Here is a 21,108-nt window from a genome sequence, read left to right as displayed (position 1 = left end):
AGAGAACCTGAAGGGGCGGCCTCTGGAACCACATGACCACTCTCCATGGATCCCAGCCCAACCGCTCTGGGGTCCCAGCATGTTGGCTACCTGCTTCCTGAGGAGACTCTGGGGTCTGAGGAGGAAGGAGCATCTGCCTATATCAGGAGGTGAACTCATTTACTGTGATTTTACTGAATCTCACCTGTCTCAAAAACTTTGAACTTAACTTTTGTTCAGATTTTTGAGAACGTGCTTTGGAGTTAGACAGATCCCAGCTTAAATACTCGTTTTTCACTCTTGTTGTTGTTTTTAAAGTAAGCTGTATACCCAATGTGGGGCTTGAACTCATGACCCTGAGATCAAGAGTCACATGCTCTATCTACCGACTGAGCCAGCCAGGTGCCCCTCACTTTTCGACTTACTAATGGGGTCGTTTGGGGCAACAAGTTACTTTATCTTCTAAGCCTCAGTTCTCCCACCTGTGTTATGGGCATCATGGTCATCACCACTACTTCATGGGAGTATTATGAGGATAAAAACAAGAAAATCAATGAATTAAGTGGAGGCCAAAAAGCTAGGGACTCCCAGAAGAGAGTAAGAGACCAATGAGTATTAGATGAATGGCGATGCCACTATATCACTACATGTTGTTTTTTTTTTAATTTTATTTATTTATTCATGAGAGAGAGAGAGAGAGAGAGAGAGAGAGGCAGAGATACAGACAGAGGGAGAAGCAGGCTCTATGCAGGGAGCCTGATGTGGGACTTGATCCCAGGACCCCAGGATCACGCCCTGGGCCAAAGGCAGGCGCTAAACCGCTAAGCCACCCAGGGATCCCACTACATTGTTTATAGTATAACGTAGTTTCGTTATGGTGAAACAAAGAATGGGAAGGAGGACAGGGCTGGATTGCCAGATGTGGCTGTGGAGGGTGGGAGTGCACAGATGTGGACTACCCATGTGAGTGCTCTGTACCCGGCTGTGGAAGAACAGTGCTTCATGAAGTCAAAAATAGCAATGAATCCCAAGCAAGTGTCCTTTGTGATTCCAATGAACATTTCTGTGGTTGCCTTTTCTAGAACAGTTATTTGTGGATGGCTGTCATCTCGTCGGTTGCCAAAATCCCACCATATAACACACACATGCTTCTGCCTAATGCCTCCAGTCTTCTGCTTTGAGCCTCTTAAGAATGTGGAAAACTAAGTGAATTCTAGTATCCATCAGAGGCCAACAGAAGCGCTCCAAGAATCTTAATTCAGAAGCAGAAATGAGCTGGTCCACTTGCATCTTGAAGTTTCTTTTTAAAAAGTTGTAAAGCCCCTCCCTAGGTTGGCAGCTGGGACTTTGATATTTTTTCAATCAATATTTTATGGGACATATTTTAGCACTGACAGCTGATCAGATGAATTTAGTCATTGCCGGGATGAGTCAGTGATTCACACATGGGGCTTTGGTCTCCTGAGAACTTCACCTCTTTCCCTAGTTCTGGCCTGTCTCTAAAAGCACTTCCTTCTACAGCAGGAGCATTTCTCTGCACAGGTATATTTGCTCAGAAAAGGCATCTCTAGTCAACCTCCTAAATTAGAGACTCTCAGGGGATCCCTGGGTGGTGCAGCGGTTTAGCGCCTGCCTTTGGCCCAGGGCGTGATCCTGGAGACCTGGGATCGAATCCCACGTCGGGCTCCTGGTGCCTGGAGCCTGCTTCTCCCTCTGCCTGTGTCTCTGCCCCCCCCCCCCGTGACTATAATTAATAAATAAATAAATAAATAAATAAATAAATAAATAAATAAATAAATAAATAAATAAATAAATAAATAGAGAGACTCTCAGAATACCAGAGCTGGAAGATCAAGACTCTGAAAAGATGAGGAAACTGAGACCAGAGAGAGTGAGAGCCTTGCTCAGAGTCACACAGCAAGATAACAGCAGAGCTAGATAATCTACTACTCCCTGAAGTTTCTCAACTTCACTGGGGTAATCCCAAGGGGGGGGCGGGGGAGCAAATTTCTCACTAAGCAAAGAAAGCTAAGAACTCTATATTTCAGAGCATGATGAATTTGTGTGTCATCCTTGTGCAGGGGCCATGCTAATCTTCTCTGTATCATTCCACTTCTAGCATATGTGCTGCCGAAGCGAGCACTAGAGTGCTGTTTCCAACATGTGAATAAAATCTGATGAAATTAGAGAATCATTAAGTGGGAAAATCAGAGGGCAAGCAGCAAGACTTGTTGACTGGAGCAGATGTGAAATACACAAGGCTAGGGTGGGCCTTATTGCCAGAAGTCTCCAAGAGTATAAATGCGAGGCCCACACGTGGTCCCTGCGACCCACTGCACACAGTGACAACATTGACAGCGGTTGACAATGGGCCCAAGCCAGAAAAAAAATCCTTTGAGCTTTCTCAGTACAGCACTCCAATAGGAAATAAACAGAAAGAAGCTGCGACATTTGAAATTTTTTTTTTAAAAGAAGGAAATCTTTGTACAGATTTTGCTTTCAACAATTCTGACCATATTTAGCCCCTTTTACTTTTGGTTTCTAGAGAGCCAAGAATATAATCAATAGGCTGGGCTCTCCTGACACTGCCCAGGGAAAAGTTGTACAAAAGAACGACCATCTGTTTTTCCACTGCAGTGACCAGTCCTTTCCCTCTTTTCTTCCAGATAGAATCACTGCAGTGCTATAGTGCTCTTAATTACTTTCTATTTGTGGGCTATTCTTTTTCCCATTTACAGCAATCTTTTTTGAACCTGACTGTGATTTGCACAGATTATCTGGAGCACTCTTTAAAAAAACCATAAATTCCAGGGCTTCTCACCTGGGTCACTGAATCCAAATTTCCTGGAATAAGTCCTGGGAATAAATATATATATATATATATATATATATATATATATATATATATATATATATTTTAAGCTTCCCCAGTGATTCTAATGCCCAGCACTTAATAGTCTAGTTCATTCATTCCTCTCTCCCTTCCTCCCTCCCTCTGTCCTCTTCCCTCCCTCTTTATGGGCTGCCCTCAAAATCCAAGCACCACATATAACAGTCTTGGAAGAGAGACAACATTCTTAGTTCCAAACAACCAACCAATTTACAAATAACACTTTGGTTAAAAAACAACAACAACAACAACATGTCTGTAAACCTGGAACTTACTGTAGGACTACTGGCACTATTAAAGAATTTTAGACTCAGAAATGGAAAGATGCTTATGTTCTTTCTTCCCGAAGATATCTAGGGAAAGAAACATGTTTAAGTGCAAAGTCTCATGCTTTATGTGAAGTCTTTATTATATTCAGAATGGCCCAGACACAAAGAATTAAGACATGGCCTAAATCCTACAGACACTGAAGTTCCGAGTTAGGCTGCTAATACCTTTTCTTTTTCCAAATGAAATGACACAGAAAAAAAAAAAGAAAAGAAAAGAAATGACACAGATTTCCCTTAATCTTTCCTTGTATGCATCCTCCCTGCTTTTTGATTTCTATTCTCTACTGTTCCTGCAGGTTTTTCAAGCTACTCTTGGTTCACCAGCAAGGGCTGTAATACCTTCAGGGCACAACTGTACTCATATACTTTATGGTTTGAAAACAGTTTGCATTGCTCTCTCTTCTTTTTTATTTTTTAGATTTTTTTTAGAGAGAGAGAGAGAGAGAGAGGAGGGAGGGGTGGGACAGAAGGAGAGGGAGAGAGGATCTTAAGCAGGATCCACACTATGTGCAGAGCCCGACACAGGGCTCGATCTCAGGACCCTGTGATCATGACCCGGGCTGAAATCAAGAGACGGATGCTTCAGCAACTGAGCCACCCGTGCGCCCCATGCATCTCTCTTTAGGGGAATCTAATTTACTGCACAGGAGTGACTTAGATTAGTGGACCCAAATCTAAAGATCTAAAGATTGATATTCTGCTTCAAACAAAGCAAGTCACCTTTTAGAATTCCTTTATTTTGTGGTTCTTCTGCATTTGATCTGTAGCCAATTTCCGGGATTCCTAACCACAGGAAGATCAGATTCTGATTTTGATCTCAAAGTCACTCCAGTTTCCTCTCATTCTCTTCTCTCTGTCCTCCTGAAACCCCAAGTTGTGTTAGGTCATCTTCCTCCTCGTGAATTCGTTTTTCTAGACTTTCTCTATTGCTTGCAGTTTTCCCATCCAAGTACTAACCAGGCCCGACCCTGCTTAGCTTCCGAGATCAGACGAGATCGGGCGCGTTCAGGGTGGTATGGCCGTAGACTGCTTGCAGTTTTCAATGGAATTTCACACTTCTGGAAGTGTGAATTATTAGACCCATTCTTACCCTTCCCTGAATCTGTGCCCTTTGCCACACAATTCCAAGGTTCCCTCAAATAAAGCTTGACTGTCTGTCTCCCCGCCTTGGTTTGGAGGGGGGGGGCTGGCTTGCTATGGCCAATGCCTTCTGGGCAGTTCTGTCTCTGCTCAGTCTTCTTGCTCCCCTGCCATGGCCATAAAAGGAAACAGTCATGGTTAGCTCATTAGTGCAGGGGGAAGGAAGCTCAGACTCGTCCAACCTATCTATGCCTTGGAGTCACTTGGCTGAGCTCAGCTAAAGTGAGCAGAGCCGGGAAGGCCCGTCCACATAGCTTGTAAGACTGCAGGAGGCCCGTGCTTCCAAGGAGCCTGTAGGGCGTGTTCAAGCTGTAGGACTGTGAGAGAGAACCAAACCATGCCTAAGGAAAGCGGCTTAGGTGGCTCAGAGTCCTTTAAGGGAAGAGGAAGGGCAGCTCCCTTCTTCCCTTGGCACTGGAACCTAAAGATGCTAACCGGTCCAGCAGAGGAGCTGTGAGTAAAATGAGGAGAAGTAGAAACTGAATTCTGGGATAGGAAGAAACCTCTCCCTCTGGGGGCCCTGGGGAGGAAATGATGCCCACCAGCAGCCCTGCTCCTACAGAAAAGCAGCTCCAGGGAACATAGTTCATCCCCCAGCAAATGGCCAATGTCCAGCAGGACCATGATTGTGGCAGAAGGAAACGCCCTCCGAATCTAGACCCAATCACCCGCATCCGTACCCTTTTAAGCTGCTAGGATTTCTTTCCTCCTGGCTTGGCTATCTGTCTCTTTAGTGGGATCCAAGAGGTTGGCCTGCATACATCAGTGACCTCTTTATTCTGTTGACTCAAAAGATAAAAAGAGATTTTCCTTATTTTTCTGAATATGGTGACGCCCACATGAACAATAAAGTAGCCCTAACTCTTCTACCTCATTCCCATGGTCAATGTAGTCAAAACTGTCCATGATTTAAGATTGCCTCTCCATGTGATGGTTCATCCCACAGGTAAGGGTTACCACCGTGAGGCCAGAGTAATGGTAAACGTGTACACAAGCCAAAGCAAAACTGCCCATTTGGTGGAAAGATAATGTTTTCTAATGTCATTTTAAAAAAGAAGAAGGAGAATAGAAGAGGTCAGAGAACTAATTTGATCCTATTTTCTAAATCCTTGCTGTCTTCCACCTATAACACCCATGGGATGAAATGAATGAACGTGTGAGGCTCAGTGAGAAAAAATATTCAGGGTTTGAAAAAATGACTTGAAACAACATTTCCTGCCCATCTATACACTGCCTCCCTTCCCATCCAAAGTAGTGAACACTGTGCTCAAGCCACTTGGCTCCTAGGATTTTTGCCAGGTTAGCCTGGAGAATAATCTTCCAGGCTTCCTCTGCCCGGCAGAGCTCCCCTGATATGTGGTATACCCCTCCCCAATTTTTCATCCAACAAATAGTTGTGGAGCTTTCTGCTTTGCACCAGATCTGTCTGTCATGATCATGTAAAACTAGTAAGAAAGAGACCAGAAAATGATGGACCTTTTAACAAGAGTAAAGACAAAGTGATGCTGCTGTATGATATCAACCGTCACTACAGCCAAAAGCACCAGGGACTTGCCCCCTTGGAGACTTCCTATGAAACCACTTCTCCCAGTGGCCTTTTCCTCCTCCACTTACGGTCAACATTTTCAATAATCCTTGGCCCCCTCATCTTGTCTAAGACGCGGTCAGCTGAGCCACTTGGGAGGAGAGGAATCTAGAGGCTCAGGACTCATGACTTCATCCTGACCCCTTCCCTTTCTACCTTCTGGGCTTCTGATGGGAAGACCTTTCCCACTTTCTAGAAGTTCTTGTCCTCACGAGCTTGATGCTATTATTTCCAGGACTAAGATTTTCTTCTTCTAATGATATATAGAGATCTATCTATCCAAAGGGGCTGGTAATAGTTTAGCTTTTACCCACTGCGTGCTAAAAAAAAAGTGTGTGTGTGCATATACACATGTATGTGTATATTCACATACATGTATATGTGTATGTCTATGCACAGATGCACAGATGCACATCACATACAAACTTTTTCTTAGCTAGTTTCCCCCACAAGCAAAACTTAGCTAAGCTGCTCTTGAGAACTCTTTAAGGGACATTAGGGTCTAAGCAAATAGGGACTCAGGCCTTCAGGGCTCACGGCCAATTCGTTTTTCTCTCTGGTGACACTACTGGAGTCCCCAGGGACTCACACAGTCCTCATTCACGCCTGGGTCTGAAGGCTGGTAGTGAGGTAGCTCTTACCCTTTATATTCTAAAAGAGCTCGCACCTCAGGAGAAAGAGATGAGGCTCATGAGGCTGACATTTGAGACAGGGTTTGGTGGAATGGGGCGGAGCAGGAGATTTGGTTCTAAGGCATCTCTGATCACCACCTTCCACCCTCATCCCAGATCTCTGGCTAGGTGTCCTGGGACTTGGGACCTGGGACGATGACAGTTTGCAAGTGCAAACCTATATTTTTGCTCCTAAATGACCTGGCCACGGGCAGGTCACTTGTCTCCCAGATGGAAACGTTCAGAACCTGGGGGAAAACCATAAAGGAACCCAACTCACCCTCTGAGCCGGCCAAACAGACACTACAAAGCAAGTTTCTAGAGCGCAGGCACATAACTCACGGTGGTGCCCTCCTCATTCAGCCCTTCTATGATTCTAAGACCCCCGGCTACAGTTTCCCCACTTCAGATTTGATCAAATGGAGGCAACAGACCCACTGTAGCAGCAAGGACAGCCAACAGCCTGACTGGTAGGAGGAGAAAGACAAACGCTGGTGGAAGAACTCAAAAGGTGGGCGTTCAGCGAAGGGGCAAGCTGCTTCCAACAGCTCCCTGCTCCAGGAGAACATCACTCTACCGAAGGTCAGTCCAGTACAATAATTCGTACTCAGAGTAATAACTCGGGGTTCTCTGGAAAAGTCTATAAAGGATATCAACATACTCTGTTTAGGAAGACAAATCCCAAGCTCTGGGCAAAGGGGTCAGCACCGAGAAGGGTCCCCTAGAGGACAGCAGTGGTCACTTGCACTGTAAGACCCCAGCAGGGGATGGGGGTCAGGGTGGGGGGCGCTGGGAACCACCTACCTCTGAATGTTATCTTCCAGTTGTTTGACTCTGAACTCATCCTCCTCAGACTGCCGCCTCCTGGCTTCCTCCTCTTCGGCAGTTCCAGCCGGGATACCCTGCAGCAGCCATTTTTCCCGGAGCACTTTGGACTGTGGGAATGAGGGAAGAGAACATACTAGATGATACCCTTCAGTCCACAGCATGAGCTCCGCCCCTCATCAGTGTCCACCTGGATTGTTACCTTCGCCTCCTCACTAACTTGGCTCCTGACTTCCCTCGGGCCCAGCTCCTAGAGAGCCACCAGAGGGGTTTATTTCTGCATTTTCTACTATAAAAAGCTGTTGAATACATACAGGACAACAGAAGAAGCAATATAATGAATGCCAGTGTAGGCCATCTAGCTTCACAATGATACAGTCTGCCACATTTTCCCATATTTTTTCACCAGCGCATTTTAAAAGAAATAACAAACATGGGCAGCCCGGGTGGCTCAGCGGTTTAGCGCCTGCCTTCAGCCCGGGGTGTGATCCTGGAGACCCGGGATCGAGTTCCACATCGGGCTCCCTGCATGGAGCCTGCTTCTCCCTCTGCCTGTGTTTCTGCCTCCCTCTGTGTGTGTGTCTCTAATAAATAAATAAATAAAATCTTTAAAAAGTATTTTTAAGAAATAACAAACATCATGACATTTCACCCATAACTATTTCAGTATGAATCTCTAAAACATAGAGGGCAAAAAATAAATAAATAAATAAAATAAAATAAAATAAAATAAAATAAAATTAAATTAAATTAAATTAAATTAAAATAAAATAAAACATAGAGGGCATTTTGCTGTGCAAGTACAATTCCATTATATAATTCCTTAAGATCACGCACTATCGAGTCTATCTTAAAATGCTTTATAAAAATTATGTTATGCTTCTTAGAAGCTTTTTAATAATTCCCAACCATCCTCAGCAGTGGTCTCCAAATGGTAGTAAAATCATGTATCAGGCAGCCCAGGTGGCTCAGTGGTTTAGCGCCTGCCTTCAGCCCAGGGCCTAATCCTGGAGACCCAGGATCGAGTCCTACGTCGGGCTCCCTACATGGAGCCTGCTTCTCCCTCTGCCTGTGTCTCTGCCTCTCTCTCTCTCTCTCTTTCTCTGTGTCTCTCATGAATAAATAAATAAATAAAATCTTAAAAAATAATAAAATAATAAAATAAAATAAAATAAAATAAAATAAAATAAAATAAAATAAAATAAAATAAAATAAAATCATGCACCCCATTTGCGCCACTGTACTAATATATTGTGGAGTGAAATAAAAAGGTGGGGTTTTTTTTTTCCTTTTTAGTGGGCTCCACACTAGGCATGGAGCCCAACATGGGGCTTGAACTCTCGACCCTAAGATCAAGACCTGAGCTGAGATCAAGAGTTGGACGCTTAACTGACTGAGTCACCCAGGCACCCCAAAATAAAGAGGTTTTGAGTTTCAGGTCAATAGCTTGGAGGGAGTGATTACTGCTTTGACAAGGGAAATCAAAACAGCATGAAAGAAGGCCTGCTGAAACTCTCTAAAACAAAGAGCCAGGCAAGGAAGGCGTGGGAGGGGATTTTTTTTTTTTTTTTTTAATTTGGATTTCCATTACGTAGTCCCTAGATGGCAGACGGTGGCTATTGGATATTTGCAGAGGCCTGACCCTGAGCATCACAGCTGAGCATACCCTGGGCAGGTTGGGGGTCATGGGAATGGAGTACATAAGGATGCATCACCGAGTCGGCCAGAAGCAGGGCATGTGGCCAGTTTCAGCCTGGTCCCATAGGGCTATAAAGCCAGTCAACATAGAGTAAGCATGGAGTAAGCACTGGGTTTGCTGGCTGCCGGCCTCACTTAGATCAGAATCTGGTTTGACCTCATCAGACAGGCTGAGCAAGGCAAAGGAAAGGGAGCCTTTATAATGGCTAAGAGCCAGGTTATGCAATTAAACACAATTTACAGAAATGAGAGAGTGGAATCTGTCTGACATTGTGGACACAGAATTCACACTCACTTCAGTTTCCTTTCTGTAGCTCTTATAAGCAACAGACAATTCGAGAGGCTACCATTTTTCTTGAGATTAGGAAATAAGAGCTACTTATTATGAAGCTATAAAATGAGTTACTAAAATTACATTTAGTTATAGTAAGTTAGAATTCATTAACGGTTCTGATTCACCATCCCAACAGAGAAATCCAGCGGCCACACAGGACTATGAAGCCCCTGCTGGATGTACAGCAGCAAGTCCCAATGGCTGGAATTCCTACACTTCTGAACAGGCTTTTTGTTAGCAACACATCAGGGTGGTGTCCAGGTAGCCATGGTTCTCACTGGTGTTATTCTTGGTTTTTAATTATAACTCACTGGTGGATGTCTGTTTGGTTACTCTGGTTACTCTTACCAGTGCATAGAGAAGCGTATTTATAGCACTTGACCTGTGGCTTTCCATTAATCAAAGATGTGAGTCTGTTCATTTGTAAGTTATTCCTGACTCTATGCTAACGTGATTGTAGGCAGGAACTACCCTCACCCCAATAGACTTAAACAGCTATACATCATTGGTAACATGGTGCCTGTGAGTGTATTTACAACTACCACTATGGATAGTGTAAAAAAAAAAGTATTTTAAAAATCTCTAGAGCAGGGGATCCCTGGATGGCTCAGCGGTTTAGTGCCTGCCTTGGACCCAGGGCCTGATCCTGGAGATCCAGGATCGAGTCCTACATGGGGCTTCCTGCATGGAGCCTGCTTCTCCCTCTGCCTGTGTCCCTGCCTCTCTCTCTCTCTCTCTCTCTCTCTCTCTCTCTCTGTGTGTGTGTGTGTCTCTCATGAATAAATAAAATCTTTAAAAAAAATAAAAATCTCTAGAGCATTGTTTAATAATATAAAATCATGTGTAAAAGCTCATGGTACAATTTGTTTACATTGGTTGCTCTTCCTTATGGGCTAAATTATGGCCCTCATCCCCCATCAATTCATATGCTGAAGTCCTAACCCCATAAATGTGCCTGTGTTTGGAAATAGGGTCTTTTAAGGTTAAATGAAGTTATTGGGATGGGCTCTAACCCAGCATAACTGGTGTCCTTAGAAGAAGTGGAGCTCAGGACACAGACATGCACAGAAAGAAAACCATGTAACGACACCAGAGGAAGACAGCCATCTCCAATCCAAGGAGAGAGGACCAGAAGAAGATAACCCTACTGCCACCTTGATGTCGGACATCTAGCCTCCAGAATGATGAGAACACAATATCTGTTGTGTAAGCCACTGTATTTGTTACAGCAGCCCTAGCAAACTACGACATTCTCCAAAGCTCTGTCCCAGAGATGCTTCTCTCCACTGCAAAGTTAAATTGGTTTCTCTTCCTAAGTGGGCTACCAGGAAAAAAATCTGAAACCACTGTTCTCCGCTCAAAATTCCGCAGACATCACGCTCACAGAGAGTGAGAGGCTGGGTCAAGCTGTGGTTAACAGCCTGAGTTCTGGAATCAGTCTTCCACTTACTAGCTGTGTGACCTCAGACAGTCTCATGGACCTCACCATGCCTCACTTTTCTCATCTGTAAAATGGACATGACGACAGAGCCCCGTCCAGGCTTGTCCTGAGAACTGAATGAGTTCATAGGCTAAAAGTGCCGAACCCACACTTAGTTCCAGAGAAATGGAACTGTTCCCCTGGCCTTTCCTCCCTTCATCTGAGAAAGTGCAGGTAAAATGTCACCTGGAAGCCTTCCCCTCTCCCGGTGGCAGGATCCACAGGCTCTCTGCCCTGTGTCATCTAGCAGAGAACATACTCCAGTACGCTCTGGAGTATTTCACACTGTTCTCCAATTCTTTCTTTCTGTGTCTCTCCTCCTCAACACCCCCAGCTCCTCAAAGGCTGGGACTGTTCTTCATTCGCCTTTGGATTTCATTGCTGCACCTAGCCCAGTATCAGGGAATGGATGAATAAATGGGTGAACTGGAAAATCCTGACTTTCTGTCACTCTAATTACTCGGGAGAGGGTGTGTGTCACACTTCCACAGTGCTCCCTGAGCTGAAATGTTTGATACTCCCCTAGTTCAACCCAGAGAGGGTAAAAACCCTATTAGGATTTTGGGAGACAGATCTACTGGCTACCTCGGTCTTGGTGTGTGGACCCTTCTGGAAAGGCAGCCATGGCACCATGGCACAGACCGAGCTTTCTCTGCCCCAGCAGGGATGCTCTGCAGCTGGGGCTTCTTGAAACATGACACCGTGGCTGCTCCTGGAAATGTGGTCTCAGTTCTTCTTCCCACTGTGCTTCCTACCACCAAGGAAAGGGTCTAGCCCCTCATTTCTGGCTGATTTAGCCCTAGCCATCCATCAGCACTTCTGACAAAAGCAGCCTGGTGACCATGAACACCGAAAGTACATGTGCCCTTGGATCTGTCTCTTCTCTGGATAAGGCAGTGATGTCGCCAAAACATCCCCAACAGCTGGAGCCAAGAAGAGAGACTAACAAAACAAGACATTCGCTAAAGCGTTTGTACATCACAAAAACAGAAAAGGAAAGTTGATTTTTTTTTCACTTGGCTGAAAGTAATTCTGCTAGGGCAACACGCCAATTCAAATACATTTACCACCAAATCCCTACCCCAGATCCCCTCCTGTTGTCTCTGAGGGTCAGCTGTGTCAGGGCCTTGTAATATAATGCACTTGCTCATTCTGATCACACATGCCCATCAAAAGCACCTGTTTCCCTATACTGTTCTGGCCCTTATTGGCTGCCTGAGTGTTCCAGAAACAAGTGACAGGCAAGGCACAGCAGAAGTGAAAACTAAAAATAAAACCTTTTTTTTTTTAAAGATTTTATTTATTTATCCATGAGAGACACAGAAAGAGAGAGAGACAGACAGACAAACAGACGGACACAGGCAGAGGGAGAAGCAGGCTCCATGCAGAGAGCCCGACCTGGGACTCGATCCCTGGTCTCCAGGATTGGGTCCTGGGCTGAAGGTGGCACTAAACTGCTGAGCCAGCCGGGCTGCCCAACCTTTCATTTTTTATGTGCAAACAACATATAGCAAAAAAAAAAAAAAAAGCATCATAGCTTACAGGTATTAACTATCAAAATATCAAACTTCACATTTGTCCATTGGATGCAACTCTGAAGAGTCAAGACAAGGGAGGAGCAGAGAGCTGGCAGTGGGTAAAGAGAGCCATGGCAGGGGCTCCTGAAGAGTAGGATGGAGACCCTCAGGTTCATCTGGCTCTTGCTCTAAGGTCGGTCCAGCTTTGGAAAACAAAAGGAGAACAAGGCCCTTCACATGACCGTAGGCATAAGGTTTACCAGGAAAGCTTCCTAAAGCACAGATTCCCACCCGAACCCCTAGAGATGTTGATAGGGCCTAGGAATCTGAATGGTAATAAGCTCCCACATTGACACTGTCAATGATGCTGCTGATCCACGGACCACAATGTGACTAGCCCCGCATGAGAACCTGTGACTATCCAAATGCCTGGAGATGCGTAAGCTTTCCCACTGGCTAGCCAAACACTGATCCGACAAGAAGCTCATCATCCTCACACAAACCTGTCTCTCCTCCTGCATCCCCATCTCAGGAGCAGTGGTGTCCCCATCCATTCCCTATGCTCCAGACACACTGCCAGGCCCTGAGGACACTGCTCTGGAAGACAGGCAAGTCCCCAGTATCACTGAGCTTTTGTCCCAATAAACAAGGATGCAAGATCATTTCAGACTGCGATACACCCATGGCAGGAGGTAGGCAGGACAGTATTTCAAACAGGGACCCGCAGAAGACATTTGAGGTGGGAAAAGCTGAGATCTGAGATCCGAGGCAGGGAATTTCAGGTGGGAGAGGCTGGCAAGTGTAATAGCCCAGATGTGGGGCAGGGTTTAGCGTGTTTGTGAACCAGACAGAATGACAAGTGGCTGGACTACAGTGAGTGGGGGTGGGGAAGAGGCTAGCATAAGTTGGAGATGGAGAGGACGGCAGGGGCCAGATTAGGCAGGGTCCTGCAGACTTGCTAAGGAGTGTGGCATTTGTACTAAGCACCATAGGAAGAGAACAGATTGGCAGGGACAGAATTACAAAGTATGAGTGGTTGGATCCTCTTACACAATCAGGGGAGAGAAAATGTTAGCTTAAAACAGAGGAGCAGCAGAAGAAATGGAAGGTGTGAGGTGCATTTTAGAGGTAGAGTCAATGTGACTTGCTGATAGCTTAGATCTGGGAGATGAGGGAAAGGGTGGGATTAAAGATGACATAGATATTTGATTTGAGCAAAAGGGTGGATGGTGGTCTCAACACCTGGAAATTGGAAGGAATAGAGGAAGAACAAGCACTAGAAGAGCAGAAAACCAAAACTTCTATTCACGCCCTGAATAGAAGCGTGGGCATGTGTGTGTGGAAGTGACACCCATCTAAGTGGACATGTCAGGAAAACAGCTGAATACAAGAGCCTGGAGTTCAGGGGCCATCAGGGCTGAAGACACCAATTTGGGGGTCATTGGTACATAAATGATATTTGAAGCCACGGTATTGAATGATGATGGTGTGATGCTGATGATAATTCTTACAGCTCTTGCTCTTTTAAGTGCCTTATATATAAATTCACTAAACATTCACCAAAATCCCACATGATAAGTGCTAATGTTAAGTAATTAACCCAGGGGCACCCATTTAGTAAGGCGTGGCTCTGAGATTTAAAGCCAAATGGTGCACTCTGGCTAAGATCCCCAAGAACCCTCTTTTTCTCAGATAGGATTTGTAAAACAGTCAGGCACCGCTGACCTACCCCCCAACTCGGATAACTCCTCTCCAGCTTCTCTGACAGTGGGCTCCTCTCCCACTCATCCCTGGGTTCCCACAGCCAGGTGCTCTACCTTTACACGTCCACAATGGCTGACATGCAAGCTTATAGTTGGTGATAATAAGAACCTGTTGAATGAATAAATTATTGAAAAACCATGCACAAGCACTGTATTTTAGCAAATATAAAATCTCAGGCTATTAATCTTAGATTATTCATCTTAGACTATTATTAGAGATCATCCAAGCAAAATGTTTCTCCCAGCTTCACTGAGGTACAACTGACAAATAAAATTGTAAATATTTAAAGGGGCAACATGATTATGCAAACTTTTTAAATCTACAGGTAAGGTACCTGATGTTAGACAACTTCTCAAGGTGATCCAGGTAAGCAATGAGGACTGTCTGTGTGGTGGTCGGTGGTGAGGAATGGGCAGTGGGAGATAAGTTGGGACTAGTCAGTCTCCAAATTTTTTTGTTTGTAATTTTTATAAAGTCATATCCACCAACCTTTTTACTTTATATTTCTGGCTTTGATGTAATAATTACATAAAGCTTCCTCGTTCTAAGAGTATGAAAATATGTACCTGTGAGTTTGCATTTTCCTCCTGTAATCTGGCTCAAGCCACACTGGCTGTGTTGGTGGATGATGTCGGGAATCGGGGAAATTCAGCCTTTTACTAGAAAATGGCTTACAACGTGTGGCAGTAGCTGTGTTGTGTTCTTGATCATCTGTGTTATCCCTGTTCTTCTCCTTCCCTGGGATACTTCCCTTCCTCCCCACCCACTCCTGGTAAGATCTTGGTTTGGTGTTGAGTTTTGTTACATGATTTCAGTCCACAAAGAAGCCAACCCCAAACTTCTGATAGAAGAAACCAAGTTGTAACTTCTACTCAAGCTCTGTTTACAGGGCCAGTGGGGACATGATGGGGAAAAGGGGGAGATGTAAAAGTTCCTTCACACTGTGTACCCTGCCTGTCTATTCAATATTTTATAATTTGAAATTGGCCTTTCACACATACTAATAACCAAGGGAAGTCTAAAATCAGTGCTAAAGGTTCACAATAGTGAGAGACACTGTAACATGTTTGCAGCAAGACCTCTGGTACCTTCAGGCTATATAGCAAATGACCTTGGTGGGTTGACAATAAATATCTCACAGGGTCACAATTCAGTCTTTGATTTTTTTTTCCCATTCAATCTTCTTGAAAGAAAAGGCTGTGGTTTTTAAAATATAATGACAGTTTTTATAGCTTGGATTAGAAAAAAACTCTAGTCAGGGTTCCCTGCTCATGAATAAATCATTCAAAGGCAGCCTATGTATTGAAGATATGATATTAGCAATTTGATTCTGACAGTGCTGACTCGGTCATACAAACCTTTATAAATGTGACAGTTCCAAAGGGATTTATGCGGCAATACATACTGCATGCCTATTCTTGCTAGGGCCTTGGACTGACCAATAAAATAGACAAATCTCTGGTAATTCAACCAAGAGCGCAAAGGGAATATTAAATATAGTCTGTCTTGTATACTATAATACTTGATTTATTTTGTAAACTCACATTATCACAAGTCACATAATAAAAACAATAAAAATAAATAATTGTTTCCATGGAATAAAAAGCCAAGACAATCTTTCAGTAGAGGAAAAATGATGGCTCTTGCCTTATGACAGATTATTAATACATATTATATATTAAATAGCTAGAGGGACTAAATGAGGATGGTATTGGCACAGGAGTGGCAGATTCATGGCATAAGAAGAATCCGCAAATGGTGAACTCAAGTATAAGGGAAAACTATGTATATGATAAAGAAGACATTTAAGTCAGTGAGGAAAAAGATGATTTCATCAATAAATCACATTGAGGCAACTGGCTCACCATCAGTAAAAAGCAAAGTCATTCCTATCTTATTTTATATAGAAAAATAAATTATAGATGCGTTAAGATTACTGAAGGACGGGAAACCTCATAGGTAAGTGTGTGAGATGTTCTTTGCAAGAACCATAACAAAGTCAGAAGCCATAAAGCAAAAGAAAGTTAGATGTAGTGTCACAAATATTGCAACGCTTTGTATGAGAATTTATTTATTTTAGATTTTATTTATTTCTTTGAGAGAGAGAAAGAGCATGCATGAGCGGGGGCAGAGGGAGTGAGAGGCAGAAGCAGGTTCCCTGTTGAGCAGGGACCGTGACATGGGGCTTGATCCCAGGACACTGGGATCATGACCTGAGCCGAAGGCAGATGCTAGACCAACTGAGCCACCCAGGTGGCCCTTTTATGAGAATTTAAAATAGCCCATATAACTAAAATCAAAAAAAGAGGTAAAGATGAATATATTTTGGACCTGAATGTTAATACCATTTCATTTTACTCACCAGTTGATAAGGTCTGTGAACAAGAGTCACACAGCTTAATCCATAAAAATACACTAGAGAAAAAGCATAGAAGGATATACCTCCGTGTGAGCTTCATCTGGGTGACAAGTACACAGTTGATATTTTTTTCTTTTATATTTTCGTGTACTTTAAAATTTGCTTTTGCAATGATTGTGCATTCCTTCCTTTTACAATCAGCAAAAATAATTCACCATTAAAATTGTTTACTGGTCTCATATGTGAGCACTTCTTGGAAATTCTTACATCATAAATATTAGGTACTAAATATAGCTAAGAATCCTGTAAAAGGAAATCTGAGATTAATTGGGCGAGGACTTCAAAGTACTTGGAGGTTTCCTAGTCACTGGAGTGTAGCAGCTCTTTCAAGATCTCATACTTGGGCCTTTCATTGCATTGCAGAATTTGTTTATTATCCATCTATAAAGTAACAATATTTTTATTATGTGGTATAGCTCACTGCATAGCCCTCCACATCACAATTACCAAGAATATTAAATAAGTATTGGGGCACCTGGGTGGCTCAGTGGTTGAGTGTCTGCCTTTGGCTCAAGTCATGATTCCAGGGTCCTGGGATCAAGCCTTGCATTGGGCTCCCTGCCAGGTGGGAGTCTGCTTCTCCCTCCCGCTTGGGCTCTCTCTCTCTCCAGTAAATAAATAATATCCTTTAAAAAGAAGAAGAAGAAGGAGAAGGAGAAGGAGAAGAAGAAGAAGCAACAAAACTGTTGTCTTGCATTCTATTCATTTGCTTTGACAAGAGACCATAAATTTATCTAAATAATTCATATCTCACTGCATGAGAATAAGTGTCCATAGACACTTATGACAGTGAGAATTATATCTTCATAACTACAAAATCTAATTCTTGTGCCTTTCCATTTAACTTTGCACTAAGCATATATTATTTTTTTGAGCAGCATCTCCGGTTTTATAAATTAGTGAAATAAATATTAACTGTTGACATATTTCTTAATATTTTCTACTTCAAGGGACTACCAATAATCAATTATGCTTCCACATGGTCTAAATTTTCAGGAGTCCATGAAAGCACAACTCGAGTAAACAGACAATGATGATGGTAATTGGCATCTCTCTAAACAAATTACTCAAAATGGAAATTTTCACTTGAAGAAAACAGTGAGCTGGAGAAGACTTGGTTTTAAAGGCAGACAAGCCCTAGGGTTCAACCAAGGCTCCCTCACTTAGAGTCTCTATGTTCTTGGGCAAATCACTTGACCTCATGAGTTTGTTTCCTCACGGAGAGACAGGGAAAATAATATTTACCTTGTGGCCGTTATTGAGGGGATGTATTTAAAGTACCTGGCACATATTAGGCCCTCAAAAAAATGATGATTATCAAGGATGGACAAGGGGATGACAAGGCTGCCATGCTGCCAGGAGAAAACTGGCTGAGTCCCTACCAAGAGGTTCACAGAGGTACTATAACCTCAATGAATTTACTACCATCCAGGGGTGAGGCTGCCAAGCTCAAAACTGAATGATCACAGGGAAGATGACTCACGCTATTCAAGTTCAGTCAACAGCTAACTGATTGAAAGTAGAACATATTCTTTTCTGGTGCTTGAATGATCATGCCTCTCAGTCAGGCACCACCAAAATAACTCAGTTGTTTTTTTAGGAATAATGGACTCAGAACAAAGAGAGGCAAAGATTCATGAAAGAAGTTTCACCTGAGCAGAGGTGGGACCTGATGACACTCCTCACCTGACCTCAGACCCCACCTCACCAGAGCATAGAAACTTGGTATCTGCCAGAGGTGGAGTCTTTCTCTGGAAAAGTACCAGATAAACCACCTTTGGGGCCTCTGAGGTTTTTTTGGTTTTGTTTTCATTGTTCAAGGCTAGCGATCCACCCTCGTTCTGTCTACCTGGGCTTTCCCCAAAGAGAGAAAATTACAATCCACTGGTCTCCACTTCTTAAATTACCATCACTTCCAGTCCTTTCTCTGCAGGTTATAGGAAGATTACTTAGGTGAAAGTGCTGGATGTTCCCTGAGATAGCGAATTTTACCAGGATAACCATAAAGAACTATCTGATTCCCTTGTTTCCAAGTCTCTGAAGGAGTCTCACTGTTTCCATATGCAATAATACTAAGTCCTTTTTATTGCTATTTCTGTTAATTGGATGGATGGATGGATACATGGATGGATAGATCCATTAATGGATGGATACATGGATGGATATTGTGCTGGAAATCAGCAACGAATGAGAGTCCTGGGTATCTTATTTGGCCCAGGGTAAGAAATGGGACAAAAGAAATTTAATCTTCTGACATATATGTTTTGCAAGGAATGCAAAAGCAAAGAACTACGTTAATTTTAAAGAGGAGTGGGGCTCTCTAGTCAAAAAGCCTCTCATTTTTTCAGTCCTCTTCATAAAAAAAAAAAAAAAGCCACCTTTAACTGAGAATTCACTGAGGTTTTAGTACATTTTGGTCTCTTGTAAGGAGTTGACTGTACTCGGAGCCAGAGTCCCAGCTTTGTCCAGATTGACCTTGAAAAATTCACTTGGTTCTATTAAGTGTTTTTAAGTCCCTCTCTCTGTAGGAAGAAAATAGTAACTTTAGGTCTCAATGCTTCCTCGGAAATGTTGTAAGGAGGGAATAATAGCATATGGGATATACTGTAAGCTCTTAATGGATTTACAAGAGCAAAGATAAATGGGCAATATTCTCATTACCATGCTGCTTTTCTTCCTTTCAAACACATTTCTCTGGTTAAAGTTGATAGTAAACTGATAAATATGCTAAGCAGATTTAGGTCATGCTGCTGTTTGAAACCAACTTGCTGATAATTCTGCTCCTAACGATTCAGTTAGCACAATCCCATCTTCCAGAGAAGAAAGGGAAATACAATCATAAAGACTCATCTTGTTTAAAAGAATCTATATTATCCACACCTAGCATCACCCTGAAAGTCAGCCCCACCTTCCCAACCAGCCCTCTGAGCAATGCAAATCTGTACATGAATGTCACAGCAACTTGAGGTGAGCAGGAGAAGGTTTTCCTAAAAAAGCCCAGAGCAGTAGAAGGCATGCAGCAACTCCCAGATGGCCACTGGAATGTGTTCACAATATTCTGCAAGCCTGCAGAAAGCAACATTCTGTAGCCTGTGGAGTCCTGGTGACAGTGACAGAGCTTTCTCGTGGGCTGTAATCAATTATGATGCTTAAGTGCTTATGTTTCAAAGAAAAATAAATAAATAAACATCTCTCTCTCTCTCTCTCTCTCTCTCTCTCTTTCTCTGTGTGTGTGTGTGTGTGTGTGTGTGTGTGTGCAATGGAGACTCAACTAAATCAGATCATTTCAATGCCATCTTTTGACCAACTGCTCGTTCGGAGACAGAACACTTCCAAAATCGTGCAAGTAGGAATAAAACGAATGAATCATCGGAAACACACAGGGTTGTTGCTCTTTGGATCAGAGCACGGCGCTTTCACCTCCCTCTTCTCCATCTCAGAAAGAAAATATTAAGGTTTTTAATCTCTAAAAGAACACGATGTCCAATGTGTCCCTTGGAACCTCGGAACAAACACACACACACACACACACGGCACCTCCTGCGCTGGAGAGGCAGCCCCGGAACACTGCCTCACCCACCATGTGGAAATTCTCATCCGATTTCTATATATAACCACCACATTTCACATGCACACACCAGCCCCCAAACCCGTCCCCATGCACACTATAATCGCATCATGCTCGCAGAAACTGGAATGCTGTAACAATGCCCTGAATTTGAAAAATGCACAAGAGAAGCCAAGAGGTGGCTTTCCTGATGGAACGAGAAAGGGCTCGTGCAGTCGGCGGCAGTGCCTTCACGCCAGGGCGGGCTCGGCCCCGCTCTCCGGAGTGTGACCTGCATGTCTAATGCTGGAACAGGTTCCTGGGATCAGCCACTTACCTTGCAATGCTGCAGCAGGAGTATCTGCTCGTCGAGCTCTTGCCGCTTGCCTTCTATTTCAGTCTGCCTCTTTCTTTTTTCCTTGAAAATAAAGAGAGAGAGGCTGTAAGAGTAGGTGGGTGTTGGCTCCCAGAATCTTAAGGCCGGAAGCAGCAGCAGCAGCACACATCTGGAGACACACTTCCAGAGATGCTGGGCACACACGCAGTGTCACCTGCCCCTCCGCCTCCAGCGGCTTTCTCCCCACCTGCCTGCTGTGGGCTCGGCGAGTGGGAGAGTCTCCTCCGTCAGCCGGGCTGCAGCAATTTCATCCAGAAGAAAAGGCGGTTTCCACACACACACACACACACACTCACACATGCACACACTCACAGAGTCATGTTCTATGCAGTGCTAATTTGGAGACAAAGAATCAAAATGTCTCAATCGAAAAGATGAGGTTGTTATAAACTGCAAATACGACAGAATGAAACCATGGGGATTCGAGGAGGGTTAGCTTTCTTTCATCAAAATCACAGATGCAAAGGATCTAACACAATTCCCAATCTCGTAGGACAAATCATCCCGTTGGACATCACAAACAATGCAAATGC

The 21,108-nt window shown here is 43.7% G+C and overlaps 1 protein-coding gene and 1 non-coding gene across 10 annotated transcripts in view; both read right to left on the bottom strand.

Annotated features, from left to right (window-relative positions):
• The window catches only part of PALM2AKAP2 (PALM2 and AKAP2 fusion), a 469,130-nt gene that overhangs the window by 242,264 nt on the left and 205,758 nt on the right, over nt 1-21,108 (bottom strand). For all 9 annotated transcript variants that reach the window (XM_072842284.1, XM_072842286.1, XM_072842288.1 and 6 more), the window contains 2 exons: nt 20,516-20,596; nt 7,399-7,529 (listed from right to left, as the gene is read on the bottom strand). In XM_072842284.1, the coding sequence (XP_072698385.1) occupies nt 7,399-7,529; nt 20,516-20,596 (212 nt within the window). The remainder of the gene's footprint in view (nt 1-7,398; nt 7,530-20,515; nt 20,597-21,108) is intronic.
• LOC140642089 (U6 spliceosomal RNA) lies at nt 2,016-2,122 on the bottom strand. Its single transcript, XR_012038656.1, has one exon. It is a non-coding gene; the product is annotated as a U6 spliceosomal RNA (small nuclear RNA).

The sequence above is a fragment of the Canis lupus genome, chromosome 10 (genome assembly GCF_048164855.1).
Source record: "Canis lupus baileyi chromosome 10, mCanLup2.hap1, whole genome shotgun sequence".
In the NCBI taxonomy this organism is placed as follows: domain Eukaryota; kingdom Metazoa; phylum Chordata; class Mammalia; order Carnivora; family Canidae; genus Canis; species Canis lupus.
This window is presented reverse-complemented; position numbering and strand designations above follow the sequence as displayed.